The sequence below is a fragment of the Aptenodytes forsteri genome, unplaced genomic scaffold, assembly GCF_000699145.1.
Source record: "Aptenodytes forsteri isolate BGI_AS27 unplaced genomic scaffold, ASM69914v1 Scaffold125, whole genome shotgun sequence".
NCBI lineage: Eukaryota > Metazoa > Chordata > Aves > Sphenisciformes > Spheniscidae > Aptenodytes > Aptenodytes forsteri.
Window position 1 is genome coordinate 3,470,376 of NW_008794447.1, and position 16,028 is coordinate 3,486,403.

The 16,028-nt window shown below is 43.9% G+C and overlaps 1 protein-coding gene across 1 annotated transcript in view; it reads right to left on the minus strand.

The window, feature by feature from the left end:
- MAML3 (mastermind like transcriptional coactivator 3) overlaps window positions 1-5,870 on the minus strand; it is a 101,631-nt gene extending 95,761 nt beyond the window's left edge. The window contains exons 1-2 of the mRNA XM_009290334.1: window positions 5,796-5,870; window positions 2,158-3,648 (exon numbers count right to left, since the gene is read on the minus strand). Coding sequence (XP_009288609.1) covers window positions 2,158-3,648; window positions 5,796-5,870 — 1,566 coding nt within the window. The remainder of the gene's footprint in view (window positions 1-2,157; window positions 3,649-5,795) is intronic.
- Window positions 5,871-16,028: the final 10,158 nt, after the last annotated feature.

Genomic DNA, 16,028 nt, shown 5'->3' on the forward strand with positions numbered 1-16,028 from the left:
TATTGTTCTTACCACCTTTGCAAAAACAATCCATTTCCACCAAGCACATCTCACAATAATAAGCTTTCCAATTTTTCACAGAAAAATGCTTTTCAGGTAAACAGGAAGTGAAGGAATGAACAAATACACTGCAGTTAGAAATATATTATTTCAACCTTCCTCACCAAACAAAATGCCTTCGGTGTAGGCAAGTGGGCTTCACAAGTAGTGAAGGGACCTTTCTACATGTACACACAAGCAAGAGGTCCCTCATCCCGACTGGGTCATTAAATGTGAATTGCACATATTATATAACAAAGTATGGCTTTGCCTTAAGTTTCTTCTTTATAAGATACAGAAATGACTTAATATCTGGACTTGTTTTTAGAAGGATGTCTAGTTGTATCCAAATATCTAGTTTTTCCTACATTAAAAAAAAAAAAAAAGGAACTGAGTGAGATTAGATAGATGAAATCTTGGCTTCCTGTTCACACTGGAGAACTGCAGTGAGATTTTAACATGAATTTCTCAACTTATGAAATGGAGGAGATGTCATTAACTCTTTCACATAGGCATTTCGTCCTCTCACCTGTTTGATGGGTCTTTGAGTTCAACAGATTTAACAAAAACAAAGCAAAGAAACAATAAAGCATTAGACAGCCTGACCAAACATCCTCTGCCTCTCAGTTATAACCTGACAAATCTGTAGCTCAGATTACAGTCTGAGTTTTATGTCATTATCGCAGTATTTCTCCAGATAAGTCTTCCCAAAAAGAAGATGCTTTAGACCAGCTATTTCTAATGCAACAGGCAAGCAGAATTAAAATAGAGATACGAACCTTTGAGCTGTCACCATACATCCTGAACCAAAAACAGGAGACAGATGAACATTTCTTTTTGTTTTGCAATTAATTTTAAATAATATGCGATAGGCTCTGACCTGGTAAAGCTCCTACTCCTCCTATTGGTAGAACCCCAAACTCCACAAGCTGAAGAAATGACAAATTTTGCTGTATTTTACATGCATTACAGTGTGAGTCACAGTTAAACCATGCTCAGAAGGAAGTACTCCTTGTAGGTGGTGTGGAAACAGCTAATTTGGTAAAAAGCTGTTACGCTAAAACTATCAACCAACAATTCTATTAGTGTACTATTATATCAGAATTCCTGACATGTTTCGGTGGCACATAACTTCTGTGAAGGCATCACCTACTTTGTGAACTGATTATTAACTTTAATTCTTTTAAAAACCCTTAAAACAACATTCAGAAAATTTATTCTTGAGCCTTTCAATGACACCAGTACAGGGGCTGCGCAACTAAGAATACCCAGCTGACCTAGAAGGCGACAGGGCATTACTATAACCATTATTCAAACTAGTTATTAATTCATTCCAAAGCATTCCCCAAGCCTGGCAGCTGCCGCTCCAGAGGTTAGCATGGAATACATGTGAGACAATGATGCCAAGTCACTCAAGCCAACATGGCTTTAGCCTCTTGCTAAAAGACTACAGATTCACAACAATAAAATACTTGAGGTTGCTAAAGACTGCTTAGAAGTCCCAGAATAAACCATCTAATTTCACACACAGTTCAAGCACCACTAAAAACATTTAGTGGTGCTTACTTCTTCCAGTGGAAACCAAAGGTGCTCAGCACCCAAAATGTCCGTCCTTTGTTCCCTACACCAAAATGCCACATATGCTGTTTAAAAGCTGGATGGATCTCTGCCCCAAGAAGAAGGGGACAACCACTCCGTCTTTTTGTTACAATGCTAACTACACTGTGGAAAATAAGCCATACAGTGGTTTGGGAACCAAAACCATCAAGTCTTGCATTATGAAAAAAAGGAAACAAACCCTCCAAGGAGGAGTGACTTCTGACCCAAAACTTTGCAGAGTGGCCCCTAAGCACTCATCAGTAGAAGCACAGGGAAAGAACGCTAGTTCAGAAAAACAGTCATTTAACAACATTTCTAAAGCATAACACATCATCATTTCAGTCATTTCTTAAAATTATCAAGTTCCAATACCACATGAAAAGTCCAAGAAGCGTCTGCAATGACATTCCATACTTTCCAGGAGAAAGAGGAGGAGGGAGGAGGAGACCATACAAAGAGTTACTAAGCCTTTGTATCAGCCTCTTTTCGGTTGCCCGCATATCGTGCACTTGCGCTTACCTGACCAAGGGAAGGAAGTGTTGCATATGCCATGGGCTGATTCATCATTCCTTTCTGCTTCATGATGAGCATGCGTTTCTGTTCCTCGCTCAGGTGTGCCATCTGAGCTGGTATCTGCGGCTGCTGGGACTGCTGCTGCTGGATGTAGGGCATCATGGGGTTCTTGCTGGGATTTGCCATTGGTGGGGTCATCCTCTGACTCAGCTCAGCATTGAAGTGGGTCAGAGGTTTGGTGTTGCCATAAGAAAGCATATTGGGCTGTTTGCTTAAGGAGTTTGTGCCCAGGTTATTTGGCTGCTGACTGATCATATTCATGTGATTTTGGGGGAGGTAGTTATTAATTGTGGTCTTCTGTGGATTGTTTGCCATAGGAGGCACTATTGGGTTTTGGTTGTTAAAGGCTTGGGGATACATCATTGGACTATTTGGTTTGTCTGCACTGAAGGGTCCTCCGTACGGACTAGATGGAGGGCCCACAGGTGACCAGCTTGAGGGTTGATTTGGATGCTGCTGCTGCTGCTTCTGCTGCATGAGCTTAGCTCTTTGCTGCTGCTGGGCTGCCATTTGCTTGAGCTGTTCAGCTGGAGACAAGTCAGCACTTGGCATATTCACAGGCCCAGGCCCTGATCCTGCCACAGTTGCTGCTGCTGGCTTCATAAGATAGCCATTTCCAGACCGTGTCTGCGTCTGGCCTGGAGTGTGGGCCTGGCTGGGAGTTTGAGGTGACTGAACAACACAGTTTGCTGGTGAGCCAGCAGGGATTGGAGCTGGTGGGGCGCTGGACACAGAAGCTATGCTAGAGGCTGTGGAGACGTTTGAAAATGGAGGACCGGAAGAAGAAGGCCTCACCTGGGGAGACCCTAATGGGACATGAGCAAATGGAGAATGAGATGGATCGCTTTTCACGCTTGAACTCTCTTGAGTCTCTGTGGCAGGCCTGGGAAATTCCGGCTCCTTCTTCTCTTCAAAGTCTTCGTTGAACAAGTCTTGTATATCATCTTCTGGAACGGTGTTTGCTAGTTCGTCTATTAGCTCCTGCCACTCTTGATCATTCAGGTTAATGTCTGAGAAGAGCTTGTTCTGATTTGAAAGAGATGTTTCAGAAGTGTCTATGCAGCTGGGGTCATCCAAAGGCTCTTGCTTTAGCTCCTTGTTCTGCAGGATGTTAAAACTATCGTCTAGCTCGTTGCAACCATTAACAGGGAGCTTTATCTCGGAAAGCCCACCGTTTTTACCCAAGTCTTCTAGACCACTACCGTGAGTTCCACTGTTCTGCAGGGGCAGGGGAGCTTTCATGTCAAGCTGGTGAAGAGGAGAAACAGCGGGCAAAGGCAAATTATTGGGCAAGCTGTTGATCGCCTCAATGCCTGGTACATCCTTCCGTATCCGCTTGCTGGTTGGAGAAAAGCTCCCATCGCAAACTCCATTCTGCTGTTCTCCATTGAGAGGTGAACGTGCGCCTTCCAACTTCCTTTTGACTGTCTCCTGAAGCTTAAAGCAAAACAAGAAAAAAAAAAAAAAAATTAATCAGTTGCAGAGACAAAAAAAAAGTGCTGATGAGCCTTGTGACAGATACAACTCACCAAGCCTACTAGGGACAGTAAGTTTTAAAAACTCCGATTGTGAAGTTTGATTTCATTCCTATGCCTTGATCAATTTGAGAAGAGAGTCTAAAACAAAAAAAAAAACACCACCAAACCTACCCCTGAATAGGAGGGCACAGGCCCATGGCTGCAGAAATGTAGACTATTGTCTGTGCTTTCCAAGCTACAGGAATTTTACAGAGCAAGTTGATTAATTCAGCTTTTTGGTGCCTAACAGTGATGAGACTTAAACAGTGCCTAACACTGTGAGGAGTCTTAAATTGGACCAAAAAAATGGAATCACTAAAATGTACTATTTACTCTGAAAATCTTTTTGTTTGAAGTTTCTAGAAGCTTCTTGAAAAATACCTGCAATACAATTGATTGACTATTTGTATTGAAACATGTGTTGTTGACACTAAAAGTTTTTGAGAAAATTCATTAACATGGTTTCATTTGATTAGCCCTCTGTTCTTGGCTACAAAACATATTGAGAATCAGTTTTAAATGACGAAAAAAATATATCCAGCCTAAAAAATAGAAGACACTTTGCATGATGTTAACTCAATCAAATCACAAAAAACCCCCACAAACCTGTGTGCTAGGAGCTAATATAAAAGATAAATAACTAACAAAAACGATAGCAAGACAAGTCTCCAGGAAGGCAATCAAATTAGCTATGTTATTAAAAAAATGTATTAATATAAGCTTTAAAGAAGCATAGCAAAGCACTGTAACAACCTACAGTCCTCTCCTACCACACACCAAATGTTAAGTCCTCCGCTTAAGTACCAGGCTAAAAAAAGCATCCCTCTTCGGCTAAGGCAAAAAACAATAGTGGGGAGGGGAGGAAGCAAAGAGGTCACAGCTCTAGCGAACGCCTTCAGGACACACTTGCATCCTTGATACTAGAACAATAGAAGACAAAATACTGAAAGATTTTATCAATTTTTAAAGTATTTTTACTGGTATGAAAATCCCAGACACTCAGCTCCCACCCCTTCCCTAACCTAGAGGTCTTCAACCTTCTTTCTTCCCACAATCCAGATTCCATTTATTTCTCCCATCCCAGAGGGCTAGTTCCCCTTTCATCCCATGTGTAAGACAGGCAAGCAAATCTATATCTCATCCCTATTTTAGAGGGAGTGGTTCTGAGAAGGCTGCGCCCTCCTCTTGCCCTTCAGGCCTGCGTGGCCTCTTCGGCGTGCAATGCAGAAGGACACGGTCAATGCACATGTTGCTGCAGTCCCAGCCAAACATGTGTAGGACACTAAGTTACATGCTGGTCCTCTGCAGAGATGTGACCTTTATAACAAAGCAGAAAGGCAAGTCTGTGAGTCCTTAAGCAGATCATCAACTCCTTGATTTGTACTGGAGCAGAAGAGCTTTTTTTATGTGGAAAAATGATTAACACATGGCTAAGAGTCACCAGTGGGTCCCTGTTGGCATACGTGCCCGAGACTTTGCTGCCTGTTTCCCCTGCACAAAGCCAGCACGTGCCAAGCTTCACACAGGCTGAAATTCCTTCTCCTCTTGGTTTCTGTGGTACCACACAGAGACCAACTGCTTTGAGACCACAGCCTCTGCCACATGGACCACTGCTCAGCCGGGTCCTATGCAGCTCCACAGGAGCTGTCCTTACCCTGACTCTTTCCCCACACCAGGTTTCTGGTAGTCAGGGAATAGCAAGGCCAATGGTTTGCACTGAGAAGTTCCTCTCCCTGTGCAGCAGGCTGCAATGGGGAACCCACCTGTGGCAAGGCAGGGTGGGGGGGCACATCAGGAAGGCTGTGAGCATGCTTTGGGCCTCCCCCCTGAGTGTCCCCATCACTGGGCTTCCACTCTTCTCCCCTTGCCCAACCGCAGCAGCTCTTGCCCCCATGAGCTCCGCAGATACCCGGGGATGGGGTCCTGCATGTGGTGGCAGATGCAGGCGGGAGTGCACACTGCGCCAGCACTCTCTCGATTAAAGCCCAGCACAGTCACGTTAATTAGCTGTGGTCTGCAGGAGCACACCAGGCTGCAGAGCGCAGAGCCCCACAGCACAGGCATCACCTTTTCATCTCTCCGTGGCACGGCAGCAGCAAGCTCTAGCAAGAGGCGCTTGCCCAGGGGTGGTAATTGCCTCATCTGTGCCAGTTAACAGCAATGTTGAAGGTAAGTCAACACTCAGGACTAGTGTGAAGGAGAAAAATCAGATCCCACAAGGAAGCTTATGATATGGGTCTCACCTCTGCTGCTTCCCTCCCCTAAAAGCCTATGTTAAGCTGAATACCACCGTATGGCATTACAGCTCCCTGCTGCTTTTTGACCGGTGTAACTGGCATGTGGCAGAAGACTACAGCCGAGCCACTGAGCTTGTTTCACTGATCTTTATATAAACCTGGTTCAGACCCCTGAGACGAGGAAAGAACTATACAGATGTGGTAACGGCACCACTTCACAAGTACAGCAGCACAGTTGCTTCCAAATTTCCTTTCTTCAGAGCAAGAAAAGAAAGAGCACAATCTGGCCTTGAGTGCAGGTGGTCAGTAACACAGTTGATATAATGGCTTAAAATAGCGTATTTAAATGTTGTCCCTAATGGGCCACTCACACAATTTACAGCTGAAATCACCCATTTCAGCTCCTAAGCTGTCTCACTACAAAGTCACTATCCCTCTTTGCCTTCCACATCAGAAAAACAGTCACTGAAGGGCAAGTGACTCAAGACCAAGTTCAATGTGGATGCACACACAAAAACAGGGTTTGAAGAAACGTCCAAAACTTCCGATGGCCCTTTGCCCCGAGTTCATATTGGCCAAATGCTGGGCTAAAGTAAGAACAGTCATACTAAAGGACATGGTGACAGGCTGCTAGTTGTGAAAAAAAGTTCATATAAGGAAGAGATGGGGAAAAAACTTAATTTGTCTTAATGACAAGTCAGGGATTAGTGAGAGCGATTATCTCCTGAGAAATACAAGAGAACTGACATTTCACAACAGTTTGAAGGTATCCCTTACAGAATATCAGTAAGAGTGATACACTTTCACATCATTTCACGCTTTCAGGTTTCACATCATTTACTAATTTATCCTGAATCCATCACCTTATTTGTACATGAATGTTTACCAAAAGAATCAAAACTATCTAGTGGCAAATGACCAGCCCTAACAAAATCAGCTCCTAAAGATTTCATCATGTGCTGAAACTTGGACGTCCCCCTGTACAAATACACAGTGACTTTAGTGAAAGTAAAAGCAGGCCCAGTATATAAATATTAATAATCGTGTTTATCATGTATTACAACAAAAAGCAGCTTTAACATGGAAACTATTTTCCATCAAATATCAAATGTACAGAAATCATGCCTTGTTGCAAATGAAAACAAAATGAAGCCTATTCTAGGTTTGTAGCTCCACATTATTGTCCTTCAGAGGTTTTAGGATTTGGGGTTCTAACAGACACTAGAAAAAAAAAAATCTTTTTATTTTATTTGTTTGCTCATTGAACAACTGTAAGTAGACAGAAATATAACACGAAAGGTTTATTTGAAGGCAACATGCTGGATACAACCTTTGCACGTGGGGAAGCACCTTGGCTCCAGCATTTTGGAGGGGTTGGGAGCCGTAACAATAGATGCATCTCTTCTTTTTGGGGTACAACACAGAAATATTCTTATCAAATTATTTCAATGCAAACATTCATTTTTGTATCTTGATTTCATTATTCCCAATCACCATGTCAACTATTGGGTGGCTTGAATATCATACACTGACCGTATACTGGCACACAGTTTACCACCACCAGGACTCCACAGTGTCTTAGACTAAAATCCCAACACTTCCCCTTACCTCCATAAAAACAATGTCTGAAGTAAAATACTCTCCTGTAAAGTGTCTTCCCTCTCCTTCTAAGAAGAGGTATATAGCTTGCGCATGTGATTTACAGTATGCATCATGAAGATATTAGCAGCAGCTTAGAAATTTATGTCTAGGAGCAGAAGACTCTGGGTGCATAAAATAAAAAGGAAAATATTAAATAAAAATATTAAAATAAAACCCTTGCCAGTTTCATAGGCCTTTAGCTTTATTCACACAAAATACTTGGCCGACGGACCTGCATTTCACAGCAGGTTTCTGCAAAACAGAAGAGAGTGAAGCAGGACTCGCTATTCTTTATATGCCTTTGGAGAAACTCTAGTTGCAGAGCAAGAAAAGGTCAAACTTTGGCGGGTTGACTTTTTAAATAACTCCTGACTGGGGTAGAGGCGGCGAGGACAGAGGCTGTGCACGCAAACATGCAGACACATGTGGACCCCAGTGGTCTAATCCAATCTGTCCTGAAATTTTCAACAGAGCTGCTCAGACATGCCACGACAGACCCAATACATAAACAAGAGAGCATTGAGGCTGTCAGCAGGGCTTTCATCTGTGGGGAGAAGCTGCTCCGCTTCATCCCACCAGCAGCAATTCATTTTTCAAAAGAAATGAGACCAAGGTGCTGTTGTTATAGCAACAGCCGAGCCACTCGCTGGCCCATCCTCCACCGTCGCGCTGCCTTCGGTGGGCGGCTGTTCCAGTCATCCACGGGGAGTGACCAGGGCTGTGGCGGCAGCCTAGTCCTTTCACTGCTCTCTAAAAAAAGGTGTGTGTGTGGGGGGGAAGCCGAGAGGCTAAATTCTCTTTCTGCCTGTAGAGGCTGAGAGTGATTTGCAGTGTCTAACACAGGTCCACTTCCACTCGGTTGTCAGACGATCTGTGAGCCCACAGACAAGGAGGCTGGGGTCACTTTTACAGATGCTTTCATGCACCAACTACATAGCAGACACGTTGCTGCTGACTTTTCTCTTGTTAAGGCAGCTCCAACCACTTCAATACGAGGCAAGGGCGACAACTCAGAGGTCGAGCACGCTCATTCCCCAGTTGTGCTGGGACGCACCTTGCTCCATAGCTATCTTTGCTCTCCGTGGGAAAGCAGAGAAACCAGCCAAAGCCCAAAGTCCATCTTCCTCAGAGATGATGCACGTTTACAAAAAACAAGGGTTATCATATTCTCCACACTGCTTTTCTGTGACTCTTTCTGTTAAAAATAAAAATTGATCTTTTCCATTCCTGTCGTCGAATCACGGTCTGGCCCACCAGCTGTCCGCGTTCAAATGGGCCTCAGTTCCCTTCCAGGGCAATGACTCAGTCTTGGCCCTTCCTGCAGGACTTCTACTCTCCTTCCCATCAGTCTGTCTGGCTTAGCACGTCTTCTTCCAGGTGTTCCTGAGCTTGCCCCACCTTTCTTCTCCCTTCCTCTCCTTGAACTTCTCCAGAAAGATCTTGACCCCCCCACCTCTGACAGGGAATGGTCACCACAAACTCTGCCAAACACCACCCCAATTCAGCCATCTCCAGCCTGCACCCTGAGACCAGGTCAAGTTCACTCCTTCACTTCTTGTGCTGCACTCAACTCTTATCAACACTTAGCCAGTGTCCCAGGGGTTGCTGTGAAGTGACACTAAGCAATTTGATGTGACAGCTCTCCTAAGCAAAGATGTAATGGTCATAACGACCTCATCTGAGATCAATAAGGAATAATCAGTATTGCCATTTGCATGCCAGCAATTCTGCTTCAACATCTGAAAGGATTCCTCATTTCCTGCACACCCTTCTGAGACTGCCCTTAAAAAGTCAACAGTGCCAAAGGGCGCCACTGCCTGAGGTACAACCACATCTTATGACCAGTGTCTGAAGTCCAGCAGCTCCACTGTGGCCTCTTAACAACACTTGCTACAGGTGTCACACAGAGATGGTGGGGAGCACAGGACAGCCTTTCAAAAGCCGAGTCAGAGCTGAACTCAGACAAGTGGCCAAGCAAAGTGAAGGTGGGTTACATACCTCTGCTTCCAACAAATGAAAGTATTTCATGCATCAAACCACTCCCCTACTACTCTAATTTCTTCACACTGCTGAAAGCACTGCACCGATGCCTGCTAACTCACAGGATGAAGCCTGACGTAGCAAATTGATTTTGGATCGCAATTGCTCACTTAAAGCACATGCTGTGCTCTTCCATGCTGGGCCTGCCTGCCCAGTTCTTGTTGGCGAGGGCAATGTTTCAAACACGCAGGAAATTCATATTGTGAAATCTGTTTGAAGTTGGTAAAATCTTGATCTGCCGACCTAGCCAGTAACCTGTTCAACTCTGCAGGCTCACAGAGTAACCTCTGCCTCATGAAGGAGGTCAAACCTTTGCCTGTTACCCACGCTGCTAAGGGCTGCTGGGGGACTCTGCCATCGACCTTGTTTTTGCAAACAGTCATCAGAAGAACAAACCGACTCCTATTAACGATAAGAAGTAAAAGATGCTCAGGGCACCAGTTAAACCTGAAAGAGCTAACAGTGAGGAAAATGATCCACTTCCTCACATTTTAGCCGGGCTGGTCGGACAGGAAGGGTTGCTCTCTCAAGCAGCGAGAGTACCAGCTGTCTGGAGGCAAAGCAGGCAGCGCAGGGGTGTGCAGGGCCCTCGCCGGAGCTGGCTGCCCCGGCCAGCTGTCCGGCTCCCAGCCACCAGCAGGAACTGGATCACGCTGGGAGGTCAAGCGGAGGACAGGGAAGAAGGGTTACAAAAAAGGCACTGGATGAGAGCAAAACAGCGACAGCACTGGCAAAGTCAAACCAGGCAAACGCCGTGACTCTACCTGCCCTCAGTCAGCCAGGTAAGGATGCTGATGTGTGCTGAAACAGCTCAAGAAAAGCAAGAACTGGCGTGAGCTTTCATCAGAGTTTTGAGAGGGGGATGAGCAAGAGAAGGGAAGAGACACATTTCTGTAGAGACGGAGAGAGAAAGAGAAGTAGTTTCCCCCCATGGCTCGACTCTGCCTGACCACATGTATTTTCATCGCAGACTGAAGAAGTTTTGTACTTCCATTGCTCAGGTTGTGTGATAAGAGGACTTCCAGCTGTGTGTATTAATTTCATCAAAATAAAAAAGATGAGCACATATATCTTTACTAAAGTTTATTGCAGTCTTTTAAACCACCCCATTGCATTGCTGCCAGAAAGACATTTTCTTCTGTAGAAATGAACACTGGAGAACGCCTAGCTAGTGAGGGATGCAGGAGTGAAGAAATCTGTACAAAAATTAGTGGAGAAATATATCCAAAAAATACCAACTATGCTGCTCAAATTGTATGTGTCTAGAACAGGCTGGGGAAAAAACTGTGACCCTTCTGAAGCATAAGTACATATATCATATCAATTCCAGTTTGCCTTTAAAATATTTTTCTTTCATAATTTTTGTCTCTCCCTCTACACAACTCCAACTTAAATTTGAATGCAAAGACACTAAATGACATGGGTCTGAGGAGATTTGGCATACAGGGTCCCTGAGGAAGCTGTTGAGTAAAACACAGGCAATGGATGCAATTCATTTTCTCAGTACAAAATTATTCACAAGTTTAACTGGACTTTAGAGCACTAATTATTTCATGGATGAAATGCTGTCATCATTGTCGAACAGCTTTCCTGCCCGAGTAGGAAATTGCTTCCTCCTCTTCAGGTCCATCCAATTTAATCCCACTTTAGCCCAATGGGGTAAACACTGGCAAAGCAGTAACCTCATCACTTAGGGAGTGCCAGCATTCCTCTATTTGTGCAAAAGTCTTAATGAAGGTGCTAAGAGCCTGAGAGCTAAACTACTTAGCTGGCAGTGCCTACTCCTGTCTATCACATAGAAAAGCTGAGCTACACTCTCCCTGCAACTGTCCTCACAGACAGCAGGAGCTACATTTTCAAAGCGCGTTATGAGGATTTAGTCAGGCAGCCTCTAATTGACTTGTCTGGGAGTTGTGCTGATAAATCTTCACCCTTTGAAAACATTCCCAATCTGCTTTGTATCTGGACAGGAGAGGAAACTAATGATAAAAAGCAGACGCTGCAGATTATTAAAGCTGTACCTCCTGAAGAACTCCTGCAAATCAGGGTAGAAAAAAAAATGCAGGAACCTCTTGTGTTTTAAACTAAGAAGCAGTAAAGCAACATATCCAGTGTTGTTGCACATGTACCATAGCTACTCATTCACTACTCACTAGGTCTTTAAACCGCATATGAGACGCTAGAAATGGTCTCCAGGGAAAATCTTGCCCTGATTCATCCCTGGATGGGCACAAGTTGTATCAAGTCAGTGAAGTGCACTGGTGCCACCCTGCTTGCCTAGTGAAGGGGCATTTGGGACAGGAAAGTGTTCTCATGCTCTGCAAAGGAGCAGCAGCTCTCTGACACAGCCTCTGCTTTCCTTCATCATTAAGGCACCAGTAGGATATGAGCTCTGTTTACGACTTCAGAACCGACAGACTAAAATCTTGTCTAACTGCTGTAAGGGAAAAGCCCTTCCTATGCTTAGAGCAAGCAAATTACCTTCCAGTTGCATGCAAAGTACTGCCATGGCACAATCTGCATGCATAATATAATACTCCAGAATATTCTTGGAGAAACTCCGAAGAAGGAGCCGGAAGAGACAAGGGATGGTGGAGGCATGACAGTACTCCCCCGATCACACTGTTGGTTTCCATGGACTATAAGCTTCTATTCAACCTCTTTTATTACCAAAGCCTGTCTAGTGTATGATCCCTAGAAGACCAATAGCAAGCTGTCAGAAGGCTGAACTCAGAAACGGTATGGTTGTCTCCCATTCATTTCACCGGTCTTAACTCCCAACAAACACCACTTCATGTCAACATGGCTACTTATTCCACAGTTGCATGAAGTAGCATCTTCCAGTTCCTCAAATCAATGTGGGGTAAGTAATTTTCAGGGATTCTTCCACGTGACTAAGTTCAAGTTCATGCTTTTTGAAGCAAAGTGTTTGATACAATCAGAAAGGGAAGGAAATGAGAGCCGGATGGTCTATACACTGTGCCCGTTCAAGCTCACATTTTAGTCACCCTCTTGGGGTAACATCATCATAAATGAAACTTCCATTTGAAAATAATTTAAGATCAGCATTAACAGATTTCCACAACTAACACATAAAAAAAGAAAAATCTTGTGAATCAACAACAGGACAAGTTATACTGTGCTGCAAACAAAATGGTGAATTTATGCCAGAGCTTGTCTCTGTAAGCCTACCTCCTCTTCCCCAGCTGTCCCCGTGCCTGACTGTGCAGCTTGTCTGAGGACGTAGGTGACCTGAAGATTTCTTTGCAAGGACAAATACTTTTAAAGGAGTGTAGGTTATCTAAGTACAGGTTAAACAGTTAACAGTGCAATAGGCATTGCAAAGGAGACCCAAGCATGGGGGGAAGGGGATGGGAAATAAATCTTTTGCATGCTAATGAATTAATACTCGTATTTTTCAAAGTCCTAATTCTAATTATGCTCCTGAGCCACATATTTTACAGAAAGGAAAAAAATAAACATAGGACAGATGAGTCTGGAAGTAGAATAGTGCTAGGCTATAGACCATTAAAAAAAAAAAAATCAAACAACTAACTGAAAATTCTAAACTAGAAAAGATATCAGAAACATCCAAAATGGATCTGGCTTTTTCCTTCATCCAAACAGTTCCCTGATCAGCACAATCAGCTTGAACCATCTCTGGGAAATAAGAGCAATGCTGGAACTGCTTGTTTGCCTTGCCTTTGCATATCTATTTAAAAGAATGCATGCAGCAGCAGTTTTGTAAGACTCCTGTACAAAACCCATAGCTCAATCGTGAGAGGTCCTGAAGCCCTCAGCTCCTGTTAAGTTCACTGGGAATTAGGGGTCCATTGATAAGATCACTTCTGCACCAAAATTTCTTGAGAGATGGACACTAAGTCTGGCGGAACAACTCTTCTTTACATTCCCTTTTTGCTTTTAATACAAGTTATAGTCAGCACTGTAAAAAATATTGCAGGATCCTTGAAGATCTGTGAAGACTAAAGGAGTCAAAGGATTGTAGAGGATGCCCCAGACTTGTTTTGAATTATTCTGGGCACAGTTTGAGAGCTATTTGCCATGGGCTAAAGGCCAGACAGCACTGAATAGCAGTTTTGCCCTAAATATGGCCAAGCAAACCATACAAACTTTACTTCTTTGTTGCCTCAGTGCCTTCACCTCAAGCTGACCTTGGGTCCCACAAAGGCATGCAAAAACAACTAATGGAAAAGTACGTGTCTGGTCTCCCAGATCCCAGCGATTATCAGAGTCACAGAGTCCCAAGGCTGGACCTGCTGTGTGGGGTTAACTGCAAATGCACTATTTAAGTCTACTGACGAAACATAAGGAAGAAGAAAAGAGATTTTAAGCAAATCAAGGCTCTGATTCAGCAAAATATTTAAGCCTGTACCTTGAGTACCCTAAGCAACCTAAAATACAAAGAATGATTTAAGCAATGAACAACTTAATCAGACCAAGGCCTTTGCTCAGGTCTTACCTTCCTTATTCCATCTACAGCAGCTGCCTCCACCCTCGGATAAACCTCTTCCTCTCTCCCATCGCTAGTCTGAATATACATACACAGTGTAGTTGATTCGCATATGTGCACTGGCTTCATGCTTCCCCAAAGGACAGATCCTAAAAAGGATGCACTGTTGCAATCTGGTCAATCTTTTCACTCCCTGCACATACCTGGAGCACCTAGGAAAGACAGGAGCCACGGGAAACCTGCCCAAGAAATTCATACTGTTTGCTCGTGGCTTTCACGCCCTTCTAGTGGGCAGTGTGGACCGTTTCTCCCAGTGTCCCCAGCACCTTCCTCAACAGTGTGAATGCACATTTGCTTGTCACATGATAATGATGCCCAACATGGGCACAGATGCCAGTGTTGGGGAATGGGCTGCGAGGCACCTAGAAAAGATGGTTACCAGGAGCAAATGCCAGCAGTGCCTATAAAATCACCTGGCCTAGAGCCCTCCTTCTATTGATGTCTGAGTGACATCAAGAAAAAAGGTGCCTGTGCTCAATCTAAATGAACTACACTGACAGGCGGGGAAGGGCCCACCTCAGCAGAGTCTTGTGAATAGACGTCCCATGCTTGCCTGCTCTGCCCTTCTAAAGCTGTTATGTGAAGTTTGCAGATACCTTATCACCACAGTATCTTATCATTGAATACTTTTGAAAAAATGTTAGCTACTGTTAGGGGGAAACCACATCTCTACTTTCTTAAGTCACCTATGTATAAAGGTGCTCAGTTCTGCTCAGAGCTTGTCTAAAGCAACACAGTGTCCCAGAGTACAGCAGCAGCAGCCTGTCTGCAGGCAAATTCCCCAAGTTGCTAGCTGTCGGGTGGTTGAACTCATTGTAGCAATGGCCGGAAAAGTTTGCCAAAATCCCAAAGGTGTGTAAGGCTTTGTGATGTCTCCATACAAACCAAAAAGATGACCAGGAGAAAGGTGGTCAGTGCTCTGCTAAACAGGTCAAATTCCCAGTTAGTTGTGGCTGCACACCAGAATAGTATCAGGCACTTTTATCTATTTGTGTATTTTGAAAACAGCCCCCCAAGGGAAGGAACTGCAACTCGTAATGCTACATATGTCTGTACATGCCCATTGTGCACAACACAGGTTTTTTTTACTTCTTCCTTTTGCTGGCAAAAAAAAATTCCCTGCATTTTCCACACATGTGCACACATGCACACATAGTTGCTGCCCATGATACTCACATGGGTTTTCATCTCGGCAATCTATGCATACTAAGCATATATCAGCAGCTAATCCGAATTAAATTTAGACTTCAAGTCCCATTCACCACTGAGAGTTTGTGCCTTTAATAGTGTCAAATAAACACAAGAAGACAAAAAAGCATTTGCTCTTGTTAGATGCTGTAGGTAAGACTGAGTCACTGCGAACACTACAGTTCTTTCCTAAACCCCTTGGAGGTATGAAGCACAAGACATTATAAGTTTGCTGTTAGATAAGCCATAGAAATGCACCATAAGCCAGCTGTGCATTCATATAATGGGCTTCCACTAATCTTATTTTCCTTCTTAAAAGACTTCTCATTCCCACCTTTTTCTCCTGTTCTAGGAGTGATGAGCCACCTAGTACTAAGGCACTTTTAATTTGTTAGTCTGGAGATAAAGTACTCGGGCTACTACCAGAATTATGCGGATTTTGGTCTCAGAAACACAGAGGTGGGCTGAATCTAAAAAGAAAAAAACCTATTTGTGTCACAAAAAAACCCACAAACCATCACTTTGCACTTAAATGGTGTCTGTCATTCAGATGCAAACATATATTAAACCTCTGAATTTTGCTTAAGAAAACAGAGCAGGAAGCATGCCTAAAGCTGTATATGAAGTCAGTGGCAGAGATCTCCCAAATCCTGTGCCCAGCCA